Raw genomic sequence first — 20,598 nt, 5'->3', positions numbered from 1 at the left:
GAGGATAATGTGAGAAAAAGAATGTATATATATGTATAATTGGGTCACTTTACTGTACAGCAGGAATTGACAGAACATTGTAAATCAACTATAATAAAATATTAAAAAAAAAAACAATCTCCCAGAAGATTCCTAGAAGTCATGTCTGACTTCTCTTAGCCAGTTATTCTCCTTTCTTTCATCTGACCCTTCACATTCCCTTTATCTTGTGACCTATCCATGGGCTCAAGTTTCTTATTCGTGCCTGGCTCTGGGTCCTGTGATGAAGAAGCCAGGATTAGGTATCAGACACCAGATATTTACATTCCAACCTCCCATAGGACCCAGGGTAGCTACTTAAACTCTAATCTGAGTCTCAAATTCTTTTTTTTTTTTTTTTTTTTTTGTCTTTTGTCTTTTTGTTGTTGTTGTTGTTGTTGTTGTTGCTATTTCTTGGGCCACTCCCGCGGCATATGGAGGTTCCCAGGCTAGGGGTTGAATCGGAGCTGTAGCCACCGGCCTACGCCAGAGCCACAGCAACGCGGGATCCGAGCCGCGTCTGCAACCTACACCACAGCTCACGGCAACGCCGGATCGTTAACCCACTGAGCAAGGGCAGGGACCGAACCCGCAACTTCGTGGTTCCTAGTCGGATTCGTTAACCACTGCGCCACGACGGAAACTCCTGAGTCTCAAATTCTTTACTTTTATTATTATTTGTATTAAAGTATAGTTGATATACAATATTATTGTAAGTTTCAGATGTATAGTATAGTAATTAACAATTTTTAGGAGTTCCTGTGTGGCTCAGCAGGTTAAGAACATGACTAGTATCCATGAGGATGCAGGTTTGATCCCTAGCTTTGCTCAGGGGGTTAAGGATTTGGCTTGTCGTGAGCTGTGGTATAGAGTCACACCTGTGGCTCAGACCCCACACTGCTGTGGCTGTGGCGTAGCCGGCAGCTGCAGCTCCGATTGGACCCCTATCCTGGGAATTTCCATATGCCACAGGTACGGCCCTAAAAAGAAAAAAACAAATTTTTAAAGGTTATATTCCATGTACAGTTATTATAAAATATTGGCTATATTCCCTGTGTTGTACAAGGTACCCGTGTTGCGTATTCATTTTATACATAGTAGATTGTACCTCTCAATCTCCTGCCCCTATCTTGCCCTCCCTTAAATTCTTCACTTTTAAAATGGTACTTTTGGAGGAGTTTCTGTCATGGCTCAGCGGTAACGAACAAACCTGGCTAGTATCCATGAGGACTCGGGTTCGATCCCTGGCCTCACTCTGTGGGTCAGGGATCCAGCATTGCTATGAGCTGTGGTGTAGGTCACAGACACGGCTAGAATCCTGCCTTGCTGTGGCTGTGGCATAGGCCAGCAGCTGCAGCTCTGATTTGACCCCTAGCCGGGGAGCTTCTATAAGCCAAGGGTATGGCCCTAAAAAGACAAAAGTAAATAAATAAAATGGCGCTTATAATATTTACAGTTAAATGATACATGTCCTAGCATAGTAACACGCTCAAAATAAATAATAAATGTGTGTAGGTGTCATTGATTATATTGCTTGTTAGAATCTTTGTGTTATTCTGAGTCTTCCAGCTAATTCTTTTTTTTTTTTTTTTTTTTTTTCCTTTTTATGGCTGCACCTGCATCATGTGGAAGTTCCCAGGCTAGGGGTCTAATTGGAGCTGATGCTGAGATCTGCATCACTAAATCCAAGCTACATCTGTGACCTACGCCATAGCTTGCAGCAACACTGGATCCTTATCCCACTGAGTGAGGCCAGGGATCAAACCTGCATCCTCATGAAAACTATGTCGGGTTCTTAACCAGCTGAGCCACAGTGGGACCTCCTGGCTGATTCTTGCTTAAATAAGTTTAAATTTGCCAACATGTAACATAAAGTAACAAACAGTAGCTAAAACAGGATAGCATGGGAAGCAGAATCTATGTAATCATGTTTCTGCCACATTGCGGCATGCCAATACAATTCTATCACTTTCTTAGAAATGCGAAATCTCTGTTTCTCATCCTGAAATGGCAGTGTTAATTGCTTCATGGCATGACTGTGAGAATAAATTAAAAAAATGTACGTGACCTATCAAGCCCCCTGCCTGACACATGGTAGCCTTTAGTGAGCATTATCTAACATATTTCGTCAAATATAAGATGCAATCCCATAAGATGTGATGCAATTTCAGAGTCCTTAAAAGGAGCATCTGAAAGTAAGCAATTACTGGCATTACATCAGATTCCAGCCTCTCATCTGACGGCTTCACTCCTGTCAGTGTGTTTGTTTTGCTCCTTGCTAAGCTTATTTCACATTGAGTTGAAACTAAGCACTTTTATTCACAACTGTAGAAAAAGATCATCTTTTCGTAGCCAAAACACGGCAAGTTTTAGGAATATCTCGATATAGTCCTCAACTTTTCCTAAGTAGATCTGCTCCGGGATCTAACACTGGCTTTCTTTTTGTGCTGGATGTCTGGAGACAGGAAGAAAGGCAACTACAGAGAAAGAGACAGCCCCAGGACTCTTAATAGAGTAAGTGGTAGCTCTGTTTTTCTAGATCACAGCTGAATTATTCGTGTGAGGCCAAACCCTGTCACTCCTCAAAACCAGGACTCCTGGTTTGAGGACTCCTCAAAGCCAGGTAACCCCAAGACTGCCTCCAGGGGAAAAGTCAGGGACCTCCCCCAGACTGATCTATACCTGGAAGAAATTCAAAGCTGTCCCAACCAAGGCTGGACATCCCTTTCCAAAACTGTATTCCTAGACTTATCCATGACTGATCCAAGCATCTTGGAAAGTAAAGATAAATAGTGTCCTTACTGTTTCTACTAGTGTGTGACTTGCTGAAATTCCACAGTTTTAGGCTGTATATCAATTACAATTAGTTTCCTTTTTGCTCAACATAAAATATTTGAAAACAGTGGTTAAGATTAGTATCTCTTTGCCATGTAAAAGCTGGAAGAAAATCAGTTCAAGACTGAGGTATGTCTTGGTGGTCTCTGATTTCCTACTTTGTGTTTTCATGTTGCTTGACTTCCATTCCGAAGGCTACTTCATGGCCTAGGATGGCTGCTATAACTCCAGCCATTAGGTTTACATCCCAGCCACCTATAAAGTAAGAAGGGAAGCAGAAGGGCACTATTTCTTCTTTAACAATACCTCCCAGAGGTTGCACCCACTACTTCTACTTGTATTCTGTTAACTGGAGCATAATCATACATGGCCACACTTTGATGCAAGGGAATCTGGGAAATGTTGAGTTTATTCTGGGTGACTCTTAGGGGTTGAATTGTGTCCTCCCCAAATATATCCTGAAGTCCTAATCTCCAGTACCTGAGAATGTAACCTTACTTGGAAATAGGGTCTTGACAGAGGTAATCAAGTTAAGATGCAATCATTAGATTAGTCCTTAATCCAGTATGACTAGTGTCTCTAATTTTTTTTTAAAAAAGGAATATTTAGATGTAAGGACAGATCTGCACAGAAGAAAGACAATATGAAGACACGTGGAGAAGATGGCAGTGTGATTGGAGTGCTATAGCCACGAGCCAAGGAATATAAGCATTGCCAGCAAATACCAGACGCTGGAAGATGCAAGGAAGGATTCTCCCTTAGAGCCATCAAAAAGAGCATGGCCACGCTCTTACCTTCATTTCCTGCTTCCAGAACTATGAGACAATGCATGTCTGTGGTTTTAATTCACCTAGTTTTTGGTATTTGTTATGGTAGCCCAAGGAAACTAATATAGTGGCTATGTCCAGAAAATTAAAAAAAAAAAGTTTCTATTAATAAGGAGGGTGGGACAGTGGTACAGGAGGATAACTAGTAGTTTCTATTATTGACCAGAAAAAGCTGTACAGACATCCTTTGACTAATATTTATTGAGTGCCTAATGCATATGACGCCTTGTGGGATCCACCAGTGAGCAAAGCAAGTGAACTCATAGAACTTCAGATTTAGTGATGAGGCCGATGTTAATTATTCATTCAAATATTAAATCACAAACTGTGATATGTAGTTTTGGCATGAACATGACTGGGTGGAAGACTTGGGGTCTCAGATACAAACAAACTTTCTTTAAGTTTGCACATTTCATTCATTTTCAAAATTCCAAGATGAAGACTCCAAAGTCATGTGCTGAGTCTGCCATTTGCTGGCAGAGTCTCTTAGTTTATCACCCATCATTTTTTTTTTTTTTCCTGCCAGAGAAAGTCAGATATGGCTGGCATTGCAGTTACAACTTACAATTCTCAGAGGAGAGCCTGTGAGAGAAAGTGAAATGATGGAGAGCAAAATGGGAAAACATTCATTTGGCAGAAGATCTGGTCACTGGAACAGGAATTATGGATGTTGAGTTGATTGAACGCTTTGTTTTGCACATTCCTGTCCCTCCTCCAGTCTCTTCCATCTCAGTAAATAACATTACCGTCCGCCCAGTTGCTCAGGCCAGAAACCTAGAAGTCATGCTTGCTTTTTTCTTCTCCCTCCAATTCAAGATGCTTCCAACATGTATCTCAAATGCATCTGTTTTTCTTTATTTCCCTAAAACCAAAGTACTGCCTTCTCTCACCAGGACCACTAAGGCTCTAACTGGTCTCTGTATATCTACTCTTGCAGCCTTATAATCCATTCCCTAAAAAATGAATGAATTAACTAATAACTTCAAGGAGAAAAAAAAAAATCCATTCCCTACCTAGCATCTGAAGGAACTCAGGTTTGAGATCCTTTATGGGTTTCACATTGCATTTAGGATAAAACCTGAAAGCATTACCTTGGCCTCACAGTCCTGCATTATCTGATCTCTCCTTGCCTCCCTCCTCTTTGCTCGCCTCCATACCACCTTTTAGCTCCTCAAGCCAGTGAGTGCTTTCTCTCCATATGGCTTTTGCACTTACTTTTTTCTCCTCCTAGAATCTTCTTCTCAGAGTTCCCGTCGTGGCTCAGTGGTTAACCAATCCGACTAGGAACCATGAGGTTGCAGCTTCGATCTCTGGCCTTGCTCAGTGGGTTAAGGATCTGGCGTTGCCGTGAGCTGTGGTGTAGGTTGCAGATATGGCTCGGATCCCCGTTGCTGTGGCTGTGGCTGTGGCTGTGGCGTAGGCCAGCAGCTGCAGCTCCAATTCACCCCTTAGCCTGGGAACCTTCATGTGCCATCGGAGCGGCACTAGAAATGGCAAAAAGACAAAAAAAAAAAAAAAAGAATCTTCTTCTCATGACTCCTTATCTTTCACATCTCATAGGGCTTTAGATGATGCTGTAGACAGAAGGATAATATGGCTTTTGGGTCCTCTCTGCATTGGCTCCTGTTGTATAACTACGTCCTTCAAGAACATGACACTGACAGATGGCATTCTTGTGAGTTAAGAAGTTCAAATCAATAAAATACTTAAAAATAAAGGATTGAGCTTTGAAAGCTAGAAAGCATGTGTCCTTGTCTCTGAGCTTTCTCCAGACCAAGGATTTGAGCAACCCAGATCTCTTCATCTTTGGGATATAATATGATACTCAGCAGTTAAGCTGGGCTCCTGAATGGATATTTTCTGTTGGTCAGAAGTCTGAAAGCATGGACCCTAGTGTCTCAAGATACTAAGTGTAGGAATTCCCGTCGTGGCGCAGTGGTTAATGAATCTGACTGGGAACCATGAGGTTGCAGTTCAATCCCTGGCCTTGCTCAGTGGGTTAAGGATCTGGCGTTGCAGGGAGCTGTGGTGTGGGTCCCAGATGAGGCTCGGATCCCGAGTTGCCATGGCTCCAGCGTAGGCCAGCGACTACAGCTCCGATTAGACCCCTAGCCTGGGAATCTCCGTATGCCACGGGTGCGGCCCTAGAAAAGACAAAAAGACCAAAAAAAAGATGGATACAATGCTGCATAATCCCTTCATCTTGTTCAATGAGTGGCTCTGTTGGTTTTCGTGCCTCAGATTCAAATGGAAGGCAGTGTTCTGTGGTCTGTCTTTGAAACACATTGCGAAGGCATTTGGAGGGTGTGCTTTTGGCATTGAGGTGTTTCCTTGCAGCGTCTCAGTTACAAACACATGTGGAAATATCTGAACGCTGTCCGCTTCATATCAGAATTTGCCCAGAGCAAAACAAGCAACCCAGCAGCCCCCAAACCTCAATAACACTGTGTTTGAGCCTACTCTGCTCCTGTGCTCATCTTAGCCACTGAATCCTTGCAGCTGTGCCATGTGGCATTCAAGAAGCCCGGCTTCCCCTAACTGCCAGCATAAAAAACGGCTCTTGTCGCGTGTCCCATAGGTAGGGATGGGATTGCAGCCTCTCGGGGTGAGGCTGCCAGTGAACAGCTGTGGTCTTGCAGCCGGGGCAGGTTGCACTGTGTCCTGCTCGCTTTGAACAGCACGAACTTTTTAAAAGAGAAAGTACGCTGCATACTGTCCCAAGGCCAAACTGCCCCAGTGGTCTAAGGAGGTTAATTTCCTATTAATGCGAACATGCTTGGGTATTCGGTTTTAAAAGATGGATGTTTCTTTCCTGAAGAGAAAATGTTTATTTTCCACCCCCCCACCCCAGCCCCCGCCTTCACCCTAGACCTGTGGCCATCCAGATTTGGCCACAGTTTGTGCTGAGTGCTGAAAAGTTCTCAGAGCAAGGTTTTAACTGAGGCCCTCTTGCTGGGGGCAGGGCAAGCCAGCCATCTGCATAAGGAGGGCCCACAGAGCCCCTCTGCCTCTTGGAGGAGAAAGCCGCCTTTGTCTCGGGCCATGTGTGACCAGCTGTTTTACGACAGTGGGACCATGGTACCCTAACTACACTGTGTTCTGGGCGGGGTAGCCTCCCGCCTGTACCCACAGCTGGGATGGATGAGATCGAGTTCCACTTCACATAGCCAGAGTAATCAGGACCAGGCACAGGCCGTGTCTTTGTAGCCCCAGAGGTGGCATGACTGGCTCCCGCCTTGGCTAGGACAGGGGAGACGGGAGCAGGGGTGCCCGTGTCTGCGTAAGCAGGAATCCAGGGCTGTGTGTCCATGTGTGGAGCACAGCAGATGCATCTCAGGCTCTTTGGAGAATCCAGAGTCATTCTCTTCGGGAGCTTCTGATCCTGTGGCTGTAACATAAACACAGAGAGAAATCGCTGGGGGACGGAGGAGTCATGTTTATGTATAATTGAGTGTTCCACTTCGCCGTACGGATTCCATGAACCTCCCCTACTGCCTCACCCATCACCTCTATGTCAGTGACTCCCAGTGTGGGCTCTTCACCCCAAGCTCTCAGCTCCGGGCCTGTTCGCCATCTCATCCTGGACACCAGGGCCTGTATGTCACATCCGCATGGCCACACGCAGGCCACAACTCCAGGTCCCTGCTCATCTTTGCCTTAAACTTGCTTCTCCTTCCTCCGCAGCCTCGTCCCTCAAACCTTTCAGCATTGTCTGTGCAGTCAGCCTCCGCCTTTGTGCCTCCCCTAGATCCCCACTGCTGTAACTCAAGTTCCGGCTCGTTCATCCTCAGTTTCAAGCCTGGGTTCCTTTTTCACATCTCTTTTAGAGGGTCTGGTGGTGGGCATGAGATTCGTTCGTGTTAGCAGGGCTGGCAGTTGGGTGGGAGCCCTGATGAGATGGAAACTGCCAGCTCTGCCGCATTTCTCTCTCTCACCTCAAGGGCAACTGAGAACAAATTGTTATCCATCGACATCTCTGCATGTGTCGTAATAACTTCTTCTTCTTCTTCTTTTTTTTTTTATTTTTTTTATTTTGCTACTCCATATTCTCTGGACCCTCAGCAAGCACCTCAATTGTTCATGGTTCCCAAATCTTTATTCCTGGTCGAGTGACCTTAACTTTCTTCCCTGAAAGTTCTGGCATGGGAAACTGGTAAAGAAATCTCTAAAGGCTGTGACCTCATGGGCTGATGGGCATGGCTTGACACCACTCTTGGTCAGCAGGGCTGTCAGTTGGTGAAAGAGCTGGGTCTGGAGCAGCACAGAGCAAGGACAGGTTGGAACTCTGTGGCACCTCTGTGTTGGCTTCTCACTGCATGTAACCATGGCAGCCGTGAGTGCTGTTTGCTTTCACTTCCAGGTATTATGCTAATTTCTTCTGCGGCCAGCTCAACTCTCTAACTGCACTGGAAAGGGAATCTGCGAAATATGGTGCTAGCTTGGCCAAGCAGATGCCACAAAGCTCCACCCTCTTATATTCATGTTCTTCCTAATAACTGGCCACAAAATGTCCTTGATACAAGGATGAGAAAGGATGGAGAGAACAAAAATGAGATCCACGCAGTAAAGGACCGTGAGGATGCCCTGACAGAAGGGTAGAGTGCTCCTTGAGTGTGGTACCTTGTATGGGCTACTGCATATGGAACTGTATTACATACATTTAGAAGGTACCTTGGTTGTGCTGCTGCTTACGGAATTGTACTGCATACCTTTAGACGGTACCTTGTGTGAGCTACTGCACATGGACCTCTCTTACATACATCCAGAAGGAGACTGCTTTCGCCATTGTCTCTGTAAGCAGAAACTCTCTCTGTCTTGTTCCCTCTGGCTCCTTGAGGCAGGCACCCAAAATGGACAAAGTGTTTAAGATAGGAGTCCTCTTTTTGCTCTTTTCTCTCCAAACTTCTAAATAGAACTGGTTCTTGCAAACTCTAGTTGTAGTATGCACAGCATGGCTCATTTCAGCTACTTTGTAAAAAGTCAGAAGAGCACTGACCAGGCTGAATGTGGCCATCTGGAAAACTTTCCTGGAAGCAGTTTTGAATGCCCTGGATGGGAGTCATCGTTTCAGGGTTAGCCAGTAATCACTTTCTTGCATATAAGCTTAGCAAAAGAGTTTGGTCCTGGCTACGAATCTGGTGGATTAGCCTTAGAAATAAACATTCACAGGCCTGAGCGCTGATCTAGTGGGTAAACTACTTAATGTAACAATGTCTGGTATGTTCTATAGGGATGAAGGGAAGAAAGAACCAGTTTTTGTTGGGCATCTTGGCAAGGTGCTATACTAGTTGCTTATTAATATGTCTCATCTCCTTTAATCTTTGTCACAACCCTATGAGCTGGTTATTAGCTATGTCTTACAGTTGAGGATGAAAAAGTGTGAGCCTCTAGTTGTACAACTAAACAACAGAACCAAAAGCCAGGCTAGCCCAGGTCTGTTTGGCTCCAGGACCTTTGATCTTTCCATTATATCACAGTGCTCTTCCAATATGTTCAAATTATTTTACTTTTCTGGTCCTCAGTTTCTTCATCTGGCTAATCTTGGCAAAATATATGATCAGTTCTGCCAGGGGTTAGATGTTTCTCTAGGAATGGAGATATTAAAGGGAACCCCAGTTTTCAAGTCCACTCATTCTGTGGGACTGGTGTGCCAGGCTCCTAAAGGTGGCATGATCCAGAATATGACAGACACACTGGGCCATGCCCACCATTTATTGCTAGACTGTGGGAGCGGAGAGGAAGAAGGAAGGCCTTAATCCCCCAGTCTTTAGCCAGGTCAGGGGTGCAGCAACTCTCTCTCTTTCTCTCTCTCTCTTTTTTTTTTTTTTTTTGCTTTTTAGGGCAGCACCTGTGGCATATGGAAATTCCCAGGCTAGGGGTTGAATTGGAGCTGTCACCGCTGGCCTACAACACAGCCACAGCAATGCAGGATCCAAGCCAATTCTTCCATCTACACTGCAGCTTATGGCAACACCAGATCCTTAACCCACCAAGAGAGGGCAAGGATCAAACCCACATCCTCAGGAAGACAACGCCAGGTTCTTAACCCACTGAGCCACAGCGGGAGCTCCCACACACATATTTTGATCTTCACCCACGTCAGAGCTGCACTTCTTTGGAGGCAGAATAAAGGAAGCCAGACTTTGGCTCACCTTTAAAGACTAGAAAATGTCGTCAGCACACAACAGGTCCCCCTTATGATTAAAATAATGTGTGAAAAGCACATTGCATTTGGGAAAACAAAGTTATAATGCATATATTTGCTTGGTGAATATGCCAGGGTGTACTCTATCTTGTTGCATAATCTGTCTTTGAAAATTTGGGGGATATTAATTTTAGTGTGATCCAGAAAAAAAGCCTAATAATTTCTGGATTTTAAAAGCAGCTAATAAGAGACATTCTTGGGGCAAAGAGTTAATTGAGTAAAAGTTTCTTGTGGAGGAAAGAATTTGGGGTCAGGGAGGAAGTCTGACCTTCTGGAGCCTCCTTCCTCTCAGGCGTCAGTTCCTGTGAGAGTTAATACATGTGGTGGGAGAGGATCTCCTGCTGTTGGAAGCCCCAGCCTGCAAATACGGGGAATTCTAAGGAACTTCCTGTATCCACAGGGTCAGCCAGCTTTGTATGGGGGGACTGGGTAGCAGTGATAATTTGCATATCCCCTGTGGTGAAAAAGCTCCCAGGTGACAGATTCCTTCAGTAGAAAAGGAAGTCCGAGGAATCTTGTGGTTGTAGGGGGCCCGTGATGCTTCTCTTCGGTGCTCAAACACTTCTTATAACCTTGAGAAACCACCAGGTCAAGAGCGTGCTGTCTGCCCTTGGCATAAGCAGACCTTGGATGCAATCATGAGCTACTTGTAGGGAGGTAACAGAGCCATCAGGGATGGCCACAAACCCTCTATCCAGCCTAGCCCACGTCTCTAGAGAGAATCGCCAGGAAGGCAGATTTGCATCCTCACTTTGGGAATCCAAGTTCCATGGACTGAATCCGAGTTCCTCATATCTCTCCAGCCTTTAAGTGCAACCACAAGCCCCACCCCCTTCCTTGGCTGACCCCACCCGAACTCCCAACCAAGCAAAGTGGATCAAGGGTGAGCCTGGATATGAAACAGACCTTTGGTGGATTTGGGCTGCGAGGGGGCTGATTCTGGTGAATTCAGCAGGCACTTTCTCAATTTGAAACAAAAATTCCTTTGCGTATCTTTTTGTTGTGTTGTTTTATTGTGAAAGTCAATCTTACGCATACTTGGCTTTTCTTCAAGGCTAATTGTGCAGTCTGTTCTTTGGGAACACCGCATAGCCGTATAGCATGCTTAAAATGCATAAAGTTCAGAAGACTATAATTCTCTGGAGAGCAAATCCTGTGTTTATCCAAGAACTGGCTCTCTGCCTCCTCCCACACCAGTCACTCTCTAGCCAGTTGCATATTTGGTGGAGAGATTTATGGAACTGAGCATACAGCTGCAAATTTTCTTTTTTCTTTCTTTTTTTTTTTTTTTTCCCCAAGAACACTTTTTGGCTGTCAGGGCTGTTATGCAATAAACACAGACACAAATTATTTACCGTAGAAATGTCCAAAACTCCTAAGTAGTATCCTTGTTGACTGTGAATGTGTTTGTAAAAATCAAGTATTCTTTAGGTATAAGGAACTAATTCTATGGATGTAACTAACAAATCATGATTCAGCGTATATCTCTAATATTGTTCAAGGACTATCCATGAGTCTAGTTATACTGTATGACTACATCAGTTCTGAAGGAACTTTGTTAAAGTGAATATCTTATGGATAAAACCAGAGATTCTTTAACTGAATTCCACCAATCTGTTTACTGTAAAATTCTGCTGATTATTTACTGTGGTTTCTGATTTTCTATCCTTATGGAGTTCGCTTGGATTGGGAAAAATTCTCTCATCACCCTCTATTGTTTTTCATGTCTTTTTAAAATGTTTTGATATATACAATGGAGTATTACTCAGCCATAAAAAAGAAAAATACTGCAATTTTCAGTAACCTGGATGGACTTAGATATCATCATACAAAGTGATAGAAAGATCACTATCTATCAGACAGAAAAAGAAGATATCATATGATATCAATAATAGGTGGAATCTAAGTTTTTAAAACGATGCAAATGAACTTTTTTACAAAACAGGAACAGACTCACAGACTTTGAAAACAAATGGTTCTGAAGCAGAAACATGGAGGGGGAGGGATAAATTAGGAGTTTGGGATTAACTCATATACCCTACTATATATAAGATAAATAATTAACAAGGACCTACTGTATAGCACAGGGAACTCTACTCAATATTCTATAAATACCTATATGGGAAAAGAGATTCTGAAAAATAATGGATATATGTATATGTATAAGTGAATCACTTTGCTGTACACTTGAAACTAACGTAATATTGTAAATCAACTATGCTTCAATAAGAAACATTTTTTTTCTTTGGCCGCTCCTGCAGCATGTGGAAGTTCCAGGGCCCAGGGATCAAACCTGCTCTACAGCAGTGACCCAGGCTGTTAGGGTGACAACACCGGATGTTTAACCTGCTGCGCCAAACAAGAGAACCTAAAATTTAAAAAAAATAAGTGAAAATTAGGAATTCCCATTGTGGCACAGCAAAAATGAATCTAACTAGGAACCATGAGGTTGTGGGTTCGATCCCTGGCCTTGCTCAGTAGGTTAAGGATCCACTGTTGCCAGGAGCTGTGGTGTAGGTCACAGACACGGCTCAGATCTGGCGTTGCTGTGGCTCTGGCATAGGCTGGCAGCAACAGCTCCAATTTGACCCTTGGCCTGAGAACCTCCATATGCCTGGAGTGCAGCCCTAAAAAAAATAAATAAATAAAAAGACAAAAAAATAAAAATTATAAATAGTAAAATAATAAAATAAAAATTTTGATATGAATATATAACTCCAATTTGACATCTATTTCCAGTTCCCAAACCAAAACCCAAACTGGCTTTCTTGGGTAGGGACCTGTGCAATGGCTTGTCTCCCTTTCAACAATCTACAGTCACTGGATTATTCCAGAGGGAGAGATTGTGCAGGAAGAGGGCTAGAAAAGAAAAACAAATACTTATTTAACATTCACTGGTATTAAACAGTGGGCTTAGTACTTAATCAGATTTGATTCTCGTAATAAACATAATCCCCATTTTACAGATGAATAAAATGTAACTTGGAGACTTTGTAACTTGGCTAAAGTCACGTAACTATTAGGTTTCAAAAATGAGGAGTTCCCCTGTGGTATAGCAGGTTAAGGATCTGGTGTTGTAACTGTAGCAGCTTGGGTCACTGTGGTGGCATGGGTTTGATCCCTGGCCCAGGAACTTCCACATGCCATCTGCGTGGGCTAAAAAATTTTAAAAAACTAAAAATGAAAGTTAAATAAATTTTATTGCACTGTATAGAAAATTTATGCACAAAGTATTTGTGCATGTCTCAAATTATTACAAGTACTAGTGAAACTACTACACAGAAATTCTAAGACCATGGATTAGTTGTCTACTTCTACAATTTATTTAAACTAATATATAGCATTCATAATATTAGATATATATCTAGGAGTGGAATTGCTGGGTCACAGGTTATACATATATATTGCATTTAATTAGAGTGACCTTCTGCCTAATTGTTCTATCCTTTATTTGAAAGCAGAGCTTTGGTATGTACATTTGTTAGATATCTACGTTTATAATTTTTATATCTTCCTAGTGGATTGAGACTATTATCTTTATAAAATGTCCTTTTCTGGAGTTCCCATCATGGCTCAGTGGAAATGAATCTGACTAGCTTCCTTGAGGACGAAGGTTCGGTGCCTGGCCTCACTCAGTGGGTTAAGGATCCAGCGTTGTCGCAAGCTGTGGTATAGGTCTCAGATGCAGCTTGGATCTGGCATTGCTGTGGCTGTGGTATAAGCCGGCAGCTACAGCTCCAATTAGACCCCTAGCCTGGGAACCTCCGTATGCCATGGGTGCAGCCCTAAAAAGACAAAATAAAATGGGCTTTTCTGCATTACTGCCTTTGTCATAAGTCAAGTGCCCATGTGTGAGGTGCAGTTTATAGACTTTCAATTCTGTTACATTGGTCTATATAACTATACTAATACTATACCATCCTATAGACTATAATAATAGAATATAGCTTTATAATACATCTTTTAGACCTTTGTTGCTGTTGTTATTTCCATATCAAAAACACTTAAGAACAGGAGAGAGACTCATCTTAATTTGTACTCTTCAAAACTTCAGTTCATATATCTAAAAATAATGTCTTCTTTGCAAGTGTAACCAAACTCCTGGCCTAGTTCTTGGCACCTAAGTAACCAGTAAACTAAGGTTGTTATTCATAGTAAGTAGTTGTTCAATCACTAATTAATGAAAGTTATTTTTTCTCATTGAATTTTTGAGCCAAAAGGTGTTTTTTGTTTGTTTTGTTTGTGTGTGTGTGTGTGTGTGTGTGCTGAGCCCATGGCATGCAGAAGTTCCCAGGCCAAGAATCAAACCCATGCCACAGTAGTGACCCAAGCTGCTGCAGTGACAACACTGGATCCTTAACCTACTGAGCCACAAGGGAACTCCTGAAAGTGCTTTAAAACTCTCTGATGGGGTTCTTGTTGTGGCTCAGCAGTAACAAATCTGACTAATATCTGTGAGGATGTGGGTTCAATCCCTGGCCTCGCTCAGTGAGTTAAGGATCCGGCATTGCCAAGAGCTCTGGTGTAGGTCGCAAATGTGGCTTGGATCTGGCATTGTTATGGCTGGCTGGCAGCTGTGGCTCTGATTCAACCATTAGCCTGGGAACTTCCATATGCCGCAGGTGCAGCCCTAAAAAAGCCAAAAAAAAAAAAAACCCTCTAATAAATGTACATTTTTTTTTGTCAGCTCAATTTATCAGATGCAGAACTAATGCCCGGAGGAGTGAAGTAACATGTTCAAAGTGATTCAGCTCATTGGGTGCAGAGCTGAGACTAGGACTTATCCCCTATCTGCTAGTCCAGTGCTTTCTCCCTTACTCTATAATTAACTTACCCTTGGGAAAAATCCTCACTGGGGAGGAAAAGGAAGGAGAGAATGAGCATATCCCTGGGGATGCACTTCTCAAGAGTTCTATTTTTGCTATGAATAAGCCAAGCTTCATAGACAAGTGAAGGGTGCCTCCCATAGCACATGATAACACCCATGCTGTGTTAGTCACCTGACGCTAGCATTCTCACCCACCTACAGAAGACAGATGGTATGTCGAATCTTCTGCTGTCCTGTTTCTATTGTGCAGAAAAGACTGCAACAACAAAAAAAGGAATGTGAGTGGAATTGGCGATGCCAGTTAAAGGCACAGATTAGGTGATGTAATCACCATCCATGACAAATGGTGTGGTTGGGGGAGTTTGCTGGCTGAACTACATGCAGCATTGTTAACCAAGGGTAAGTGTACAAGCCTTTATTGGTGTTATGTCCTTCCTCCCTGAGTCTTTAAAGTCTTCATCCAGGAATCATTATTATTCAGCTCACTCAGGCAGAAGAATTACACATAAACTTGGTTCTTTAAACATTGGTTGAAGATCATTGGCAGTCAGACCTGCCAGATCTAGCCCGGATATAAAGATTACCCCAAGGTATTCTTTTATTCATTTATTTATTTTTGTCTCTTTAGGGCTGCACCCTTGACATATGGAAGTTCCCGGGCTACGCATTGAATTGGAGCTATCCTGCCGGCCGGCGCCACAGCCATAGCAACTTGGGACTGGAGTCAAGTCTGTGACGTATGGCACAGCTCACAGCAATGCCAGTTCCACACCCACTGAGGGAGGCCAGGCATCAAACCCACGTCCTCATGGATGCTAGCCAGATTTATTACCCCTGAGCCACTACAGGAAATCCCCAAGTCATTCCTAAAAAATAATCATGCCCCCTTACCACCCTCAATCATTTTCTTCCCAAGTGATGACGATGATGAAAAGAGCATTATTCCATTTTCAAGGCTGGTAAGAGGAAAAATGAAATGCATTGTTCTTAAGAACTTCATTGTGCACGAGAAGTGCTTAGATACCAGACGGAGGTATTTATCCATGGGGTGTTGGTGCCAGTTTTAGAGGAGCTGATTGTCTATGACTCATCGAGGTAGGGTAGCCTAGGGCTTAAGTAGACAAGTTTGGAGTCAAAATCTGGCCGCCACCACTTACTTCTTTATGAACTTGGGCCAGTTAAATTCTTTCTCCAAATCTGTACCCTGGACTGTGAGATGGGAATAATAATAGCAATAATATTAATAAGCATACCTGCCCCATAGGGTATGTGGGAAATTTTATGAGATTACACATGGAAAGAACTCTAGGAGGATCTCGAATTGTCGCTCAGTGGTAACGCATCAGACTAGTATCCATGAGGTTGGAGGTTTGATCTCTGGCCTTCTTCAGTGGGTTAAGGATCCAAAATTGCCGTGAGCTGTGGTATAGGTCGAAGATGCAGCTTGGATCTGGTGTTGGTGTGGCCATGCTGTAGGCCAGCAGCTGCGGCTCTGATTTGACCCCTAGCCTGGGAACTTTGGGAAAATATTAGGTGGTCCTGTTAGTGATTAGAGTACTACCCATGTTGACTGGCAAGTTGTAACCTGAGAAGTGGTCCAGATACATGGGTCAAATGACTAGGCTTTCCCAGGCGTGGATAACAAAGAAAAGAAATAACAAATCATCCAGAAAAACATGATTAGTATCCATGAGGATGCTGGCTCCATCCCTGGCCTCACTCAATCGGCTAAGGATCAGACATGGCAATGAGCTGTGGTGCAGTTTGCAGATGAGGCTCAGATTTGGCGTTGCTGAGACTGTGGTGTAGACCAGCAGCTACAGTTCCAATTCGACCCCTGGCCTGGGAACTTCCACATGCCTCAGGTTCAGCCATAAAAAGCAAATAATAATCATAAGAATAATTAATTAATTAATTAATTTTCTAAATAGCCTCAAGCTTCATTCTCAGCAGGGCTGGTTGTGGTATATTTTTTGCTGTGTTAATAGTTGAAATTGGTGGTTCACATGTGTCTTTAAAAGTATGTGTGGTAACATGGCAGCAAGTTTGATTATTTTTGGTATTGCCTTTTGAGCAACTTGAATATTATCTGTGATAATAGTTCTAAACTTAGCATTTTATACATTGTTAGGATTAATTTTGACGTCTAGAATTTAGTAAAATTTGACTCTAAAAATGAAATAAACTGCAGGCAAGTAATAATTATAAAAATCTGAAATATCAGCCTCCCTCTTATATTTGAGGCTGTTAAGGTTCAACACCATAGAATGTAATAATGTTAACACTTTGATGAGCACTTCAACTAACTTTTGGTACAAAGAATTCTGGTGGATACTTTATAACACTTTTTCAACATAGCACTGTATCAGAATCACATGATAATGCTTAATAAAAATCCAGATTCTGGAGTTCCCGTCGTGGCGCAGTGGTTAACGAATCCGACGAGGAGCCATGAGGTTGCGGGTTCGGTCCCTGCCCTTGCTCAGTGGGTTAACCATCCGGCGTTGCCGTGAGCTGTGGTGTAGGTTGCAGACGTGGCTCGAATCCCGAGTTGCTGTGGCTCTGGCGTAGGCCGGTGGCTACAACTCCGATTCAACCCCTAGCCTGGGAACTTCCATATGCCGCGGGAGCGGCCCAAGAAATAGCAACAACAACAACAACAACAAAAATGCAGATTCTGGCGTTCCTGCTGTGGCACAGTGGGTTAAGAATCTGACTACAGAGGCTTGGGTCGCTCTAGAGGCATGGGTTTAATCCCCAGCCCAGTACACTGGGTTAAAGGATCCAGCTGTTGCCCCAGCTGCAGCGTAGGTTGCAGCTGCAGCTCTGATTCAATCCCTGACCTGGGAACTTGCATATGCTGTGAGTTCAGCCATAAAAGAAAAAGGAAAAAAACAAAATGCAGATTCTTGGGGCCCACCCCCACGAGTCAGATTTGGCAAGATCTGAGAATTTGCATTTTCTACCAGCCCTTAAGGGTGACTTACATTTATTTGCACCCCAGTTTGAGAGACACTTTTATATTTGGATGTGTTTTTTATACTTAGGCAGTTGCATAGTGAAGATAGCTTAAATAATGTTGACTGAATGGGCAGATGAAACTTCTAACATGGAATTGGCTCAAAATAAGCTTCCTCATTAATTGGTGCATTTCCTGTCGTAAGCAGCATTCAAGTAAGACAGGTTGCATGGCTGGCCCGGATTTATAGAGAAAAGCTCTGCTTTGAGTGGGAGCTTAATCAGGATGATCTCTAGAATACATCTGAATGTTCTATTTGATTAAGAATTTAAGGGGAGTTCCTGTTGTGGCTGTTGCGAACCTGACTAGTATCCGTGAGGACATAGGTTCAATCCCTGGCCCCACTCAGGGGGTTAAGGATCCAGCGTTGCCGTGAACTATGATGTAGGTCACAGATGAAGCTTGGATCCCACATTTCTATGGCTGTGGTGTAGGCCAGCAGCTGCAGCTCCGATTGGATCCCTAGCCTGGGAACTTCCTAGGCCGCAGGTGCAGCCCCCACCCCACCCCCCAAAAAGAATTTAAGTATTAGCTTGCCCTTAATATATTGGTTCTGCTTTCTATATTATTTGATTGGACAAACTTCCATTTCCTATTCACCAGGACTCAGTTCTTCCTGATTATTTTCTGTATCTTTCTGGGTGTTTTTTCTCCTCATGACTCTTTCTGTCTCTGAAATAGTATATGTGTTGGTCTCCGTCTTGCTATCTGTTTTATATTAATTTCAGGGAGGCCCGAAGCAGCCTGACCTTCCAATCCTTCTTTCTCTTTCAAGATCAGAAAGAAAGAATGAAAAAAAAAAAAAAGAGAGAGGGAGAGAGAAAAGTCAGAGTAATTTTCACATGAATGCAGCCATTTCTGGGATACAGATGACTTGGTGAATACAGGTTTCTATGGCAGTGAGAAGACCCTGAGGTCACCGTAGGTGCAGTACCTCTCTCCAGTCTCATTCTCTCTTTGAATGAAACAAGGGATCGTGATGGAACTCCAGCCATACGAAAACTAACATGCAGTTGCATAACCCCACGGGCATTCAATCTATTCAGAGGGTTAGCATGCATCTGCCAGCACTGGTGCAGGAAGAGGAATTAGAGGCGAGATTATTTGGTTGTTTGGCTCCTTATCAAGAGGAAGGCTGAAATTCAGCTTAGGTATTTATCCCAACTTGATCACACCCCGAAATATCTGAGTCCTGCCTCCCTCTTCTTGTTAACTCTTATTGGACCTGCTGGAGTTTTTAGAACTTTTCTTCGCTGCCCTCTTGCTCAGAGATATCACTTACCTATGACTTAGGGGGAGGCTTTATTCTTCCTTTTCGTTAAGGATAACATCCTTCATAACCCTTCTTTTTTTGGGGGGGGTGTTCCAGTAACATTTTATTTTATTTTATTAGGTTTTTATTTTTTCTACTCTAGTTGATTTACATTGTTCGGTCAATTTCTGCAGTACAACAAAGTGACCTAATCATACATATGACTCACATTATCTTCCATCGTGCTCCATCATAAGAGACTTGATATAGTTCCCTGTGCTCTACAGCAGGTTCTCATTGCTTATCCACTCCAAATCATATCCTTTCTTTATAAAGTGAAGTTACTCCCCTTTTAATAGGAGATGAGTTCAGAGCAGTTACATGAGCTCATGATTGAGCTCTTTTCAGCGAACTGGGGAATTGAAAGGATGGCAATCAAATCCCTGAAAACAGATCTGATAAAGATTATTATAAGCAGAAGAAATGCATCACAACCTCACTTGAATTCTCATTACCACCCATGGGTGGCATCTAAGCCCCTCGACCCCAGGTAGGAGGTAATAGATACCTCAGGTATGTCTATTCGGAGGTTATCACGTGTTCTCTGCATTTGTGTGTGTGTGTGTGTGTGTGTGTGTGTGTGTGTGTGTGTGTACACACTTTATAATACAGTAGAGAAATAATTTTTCTTCCGGCTGTGTGCTTCCTGTGGTTACTCGTAGTATGTGTTGCCTTTCAGAACATAGTGTACCATGGATGCTAGTTCTCTTCTATTAGAACTGAATATGTTACATTGCAGTACCTGCATTTCCAGATCATTTTGCACATTTTTAGTAACAGGACACTGGAACTGCTGGAACCTCAGCAGTTTTGGGGACCACTTAGGGAGAGATGACGTCTAATAGCCTGACTCTAAAAATACTACCTTGAATATAAACATGATAAATGTTTGAAAGCCTTTTTTATTTGCCTCATTCAAGGAAAAATTTTGAAATAAATTTCTAAATTTACGTTTTGTTGAGAATTTTAAGTGACACAGAAAGTAGCCCAACCTTAACTGAGTAAAAAACCTTATGAAGTCAGAAGGGCCCCTAAATATCAACATCACAAGATATTTAAGTAAACCCAGACTGTTTAAGTTAAAACTGAGAGAGAAAATGCTTATTTTCCACTATTCTCTGTATTCCTCAGAACTTGCATGTTACACTTTATAAATGTGTATTTATGTAGAACTGTAGAGTCATATGGACTTCCAGTTCCGGTGACGCACCTAGTTCTTCGACCTTGAGCAAATAACTTCTCTGAGATTCTGTTTGTTCTTAAGGATTATATCGATGATCATGAATTGTCTCAATGGCAGGAACCAGCCATCGTAAGGAAAAAAGAAATTGCTTGGACGTATATCAAGAATGTAAGAGAATAGGAGTTCCCGTCGTGGCTTAGCACAAAACGAATCTGACTGGTATCCATGAGCATGCAGGTTCGATCCCTGGCCTCGTTCAGTGGGTTAAGGATCTGGCGTTGCCATGAGCTGTGGTGTAGGTCGCAGATGTGGCTTGGATCTGGCGTGGCTGTAGCTGTGGCGTAGGCCAGTGGCCACAGCTCCGATTTGAC

General features: G+C 43.0%; 1 protein-coding gene across 6 annotated transcripts in view; it reads left to right on the top strand.

The window, feature by feature from the left end:
• Positions 1-20,598, top strand: part of DEPTOR (DEP domain containing MTOR interacting protein) — a 210,623-nt gene that overhangs the window by 172,194 nt on the left and 17,831 nt on the right. Inside the window, exon 12 of one of the 6 annotated variants that reach the window (XM_021090553.1) lies at positions 7,905-9,482. The exons of 3 other annotated variants lie outside the window; for them this stretch is intronic. In XM_021090553.1, coding sequence (XP_020946212.1) covers positions 7,905-8,081 — 177 coding nt within the window. In that variant the 3' untranslated portion in view covers positions 8,082-9,482. Of the gene's footprint in view, positions 1-2,483; positions 3,427-3,452; positions 4,977-7,904; positions 9,483-20,598 lie in introns of those variants that run through there. 2 more of the 6 variants (XM_021090556.1, XM_021090557.1) reach the window with 2 other exon arrangements.

The sequence above is a fragment of the Sus scrofa genome, chromosome 4, assembly GCF_000003025.6.
Source record: "Sus scrofa isolate TJ Tabasco breed Duroc chromosome 4, Sscrofa11.1, whole genome shotgun sequence".
Taxonomy (NCBI): Eukaryota; Metazoa; Chordata; class Mammalia; order Artiodactyla; family Suidae; genus Sus; species Sus scrofa.
The sequence above is the reverse complement of the archived record's forward strand: the minus strand, read 5'-3'. Positions and strand labels throughout refer to the sequence as shown.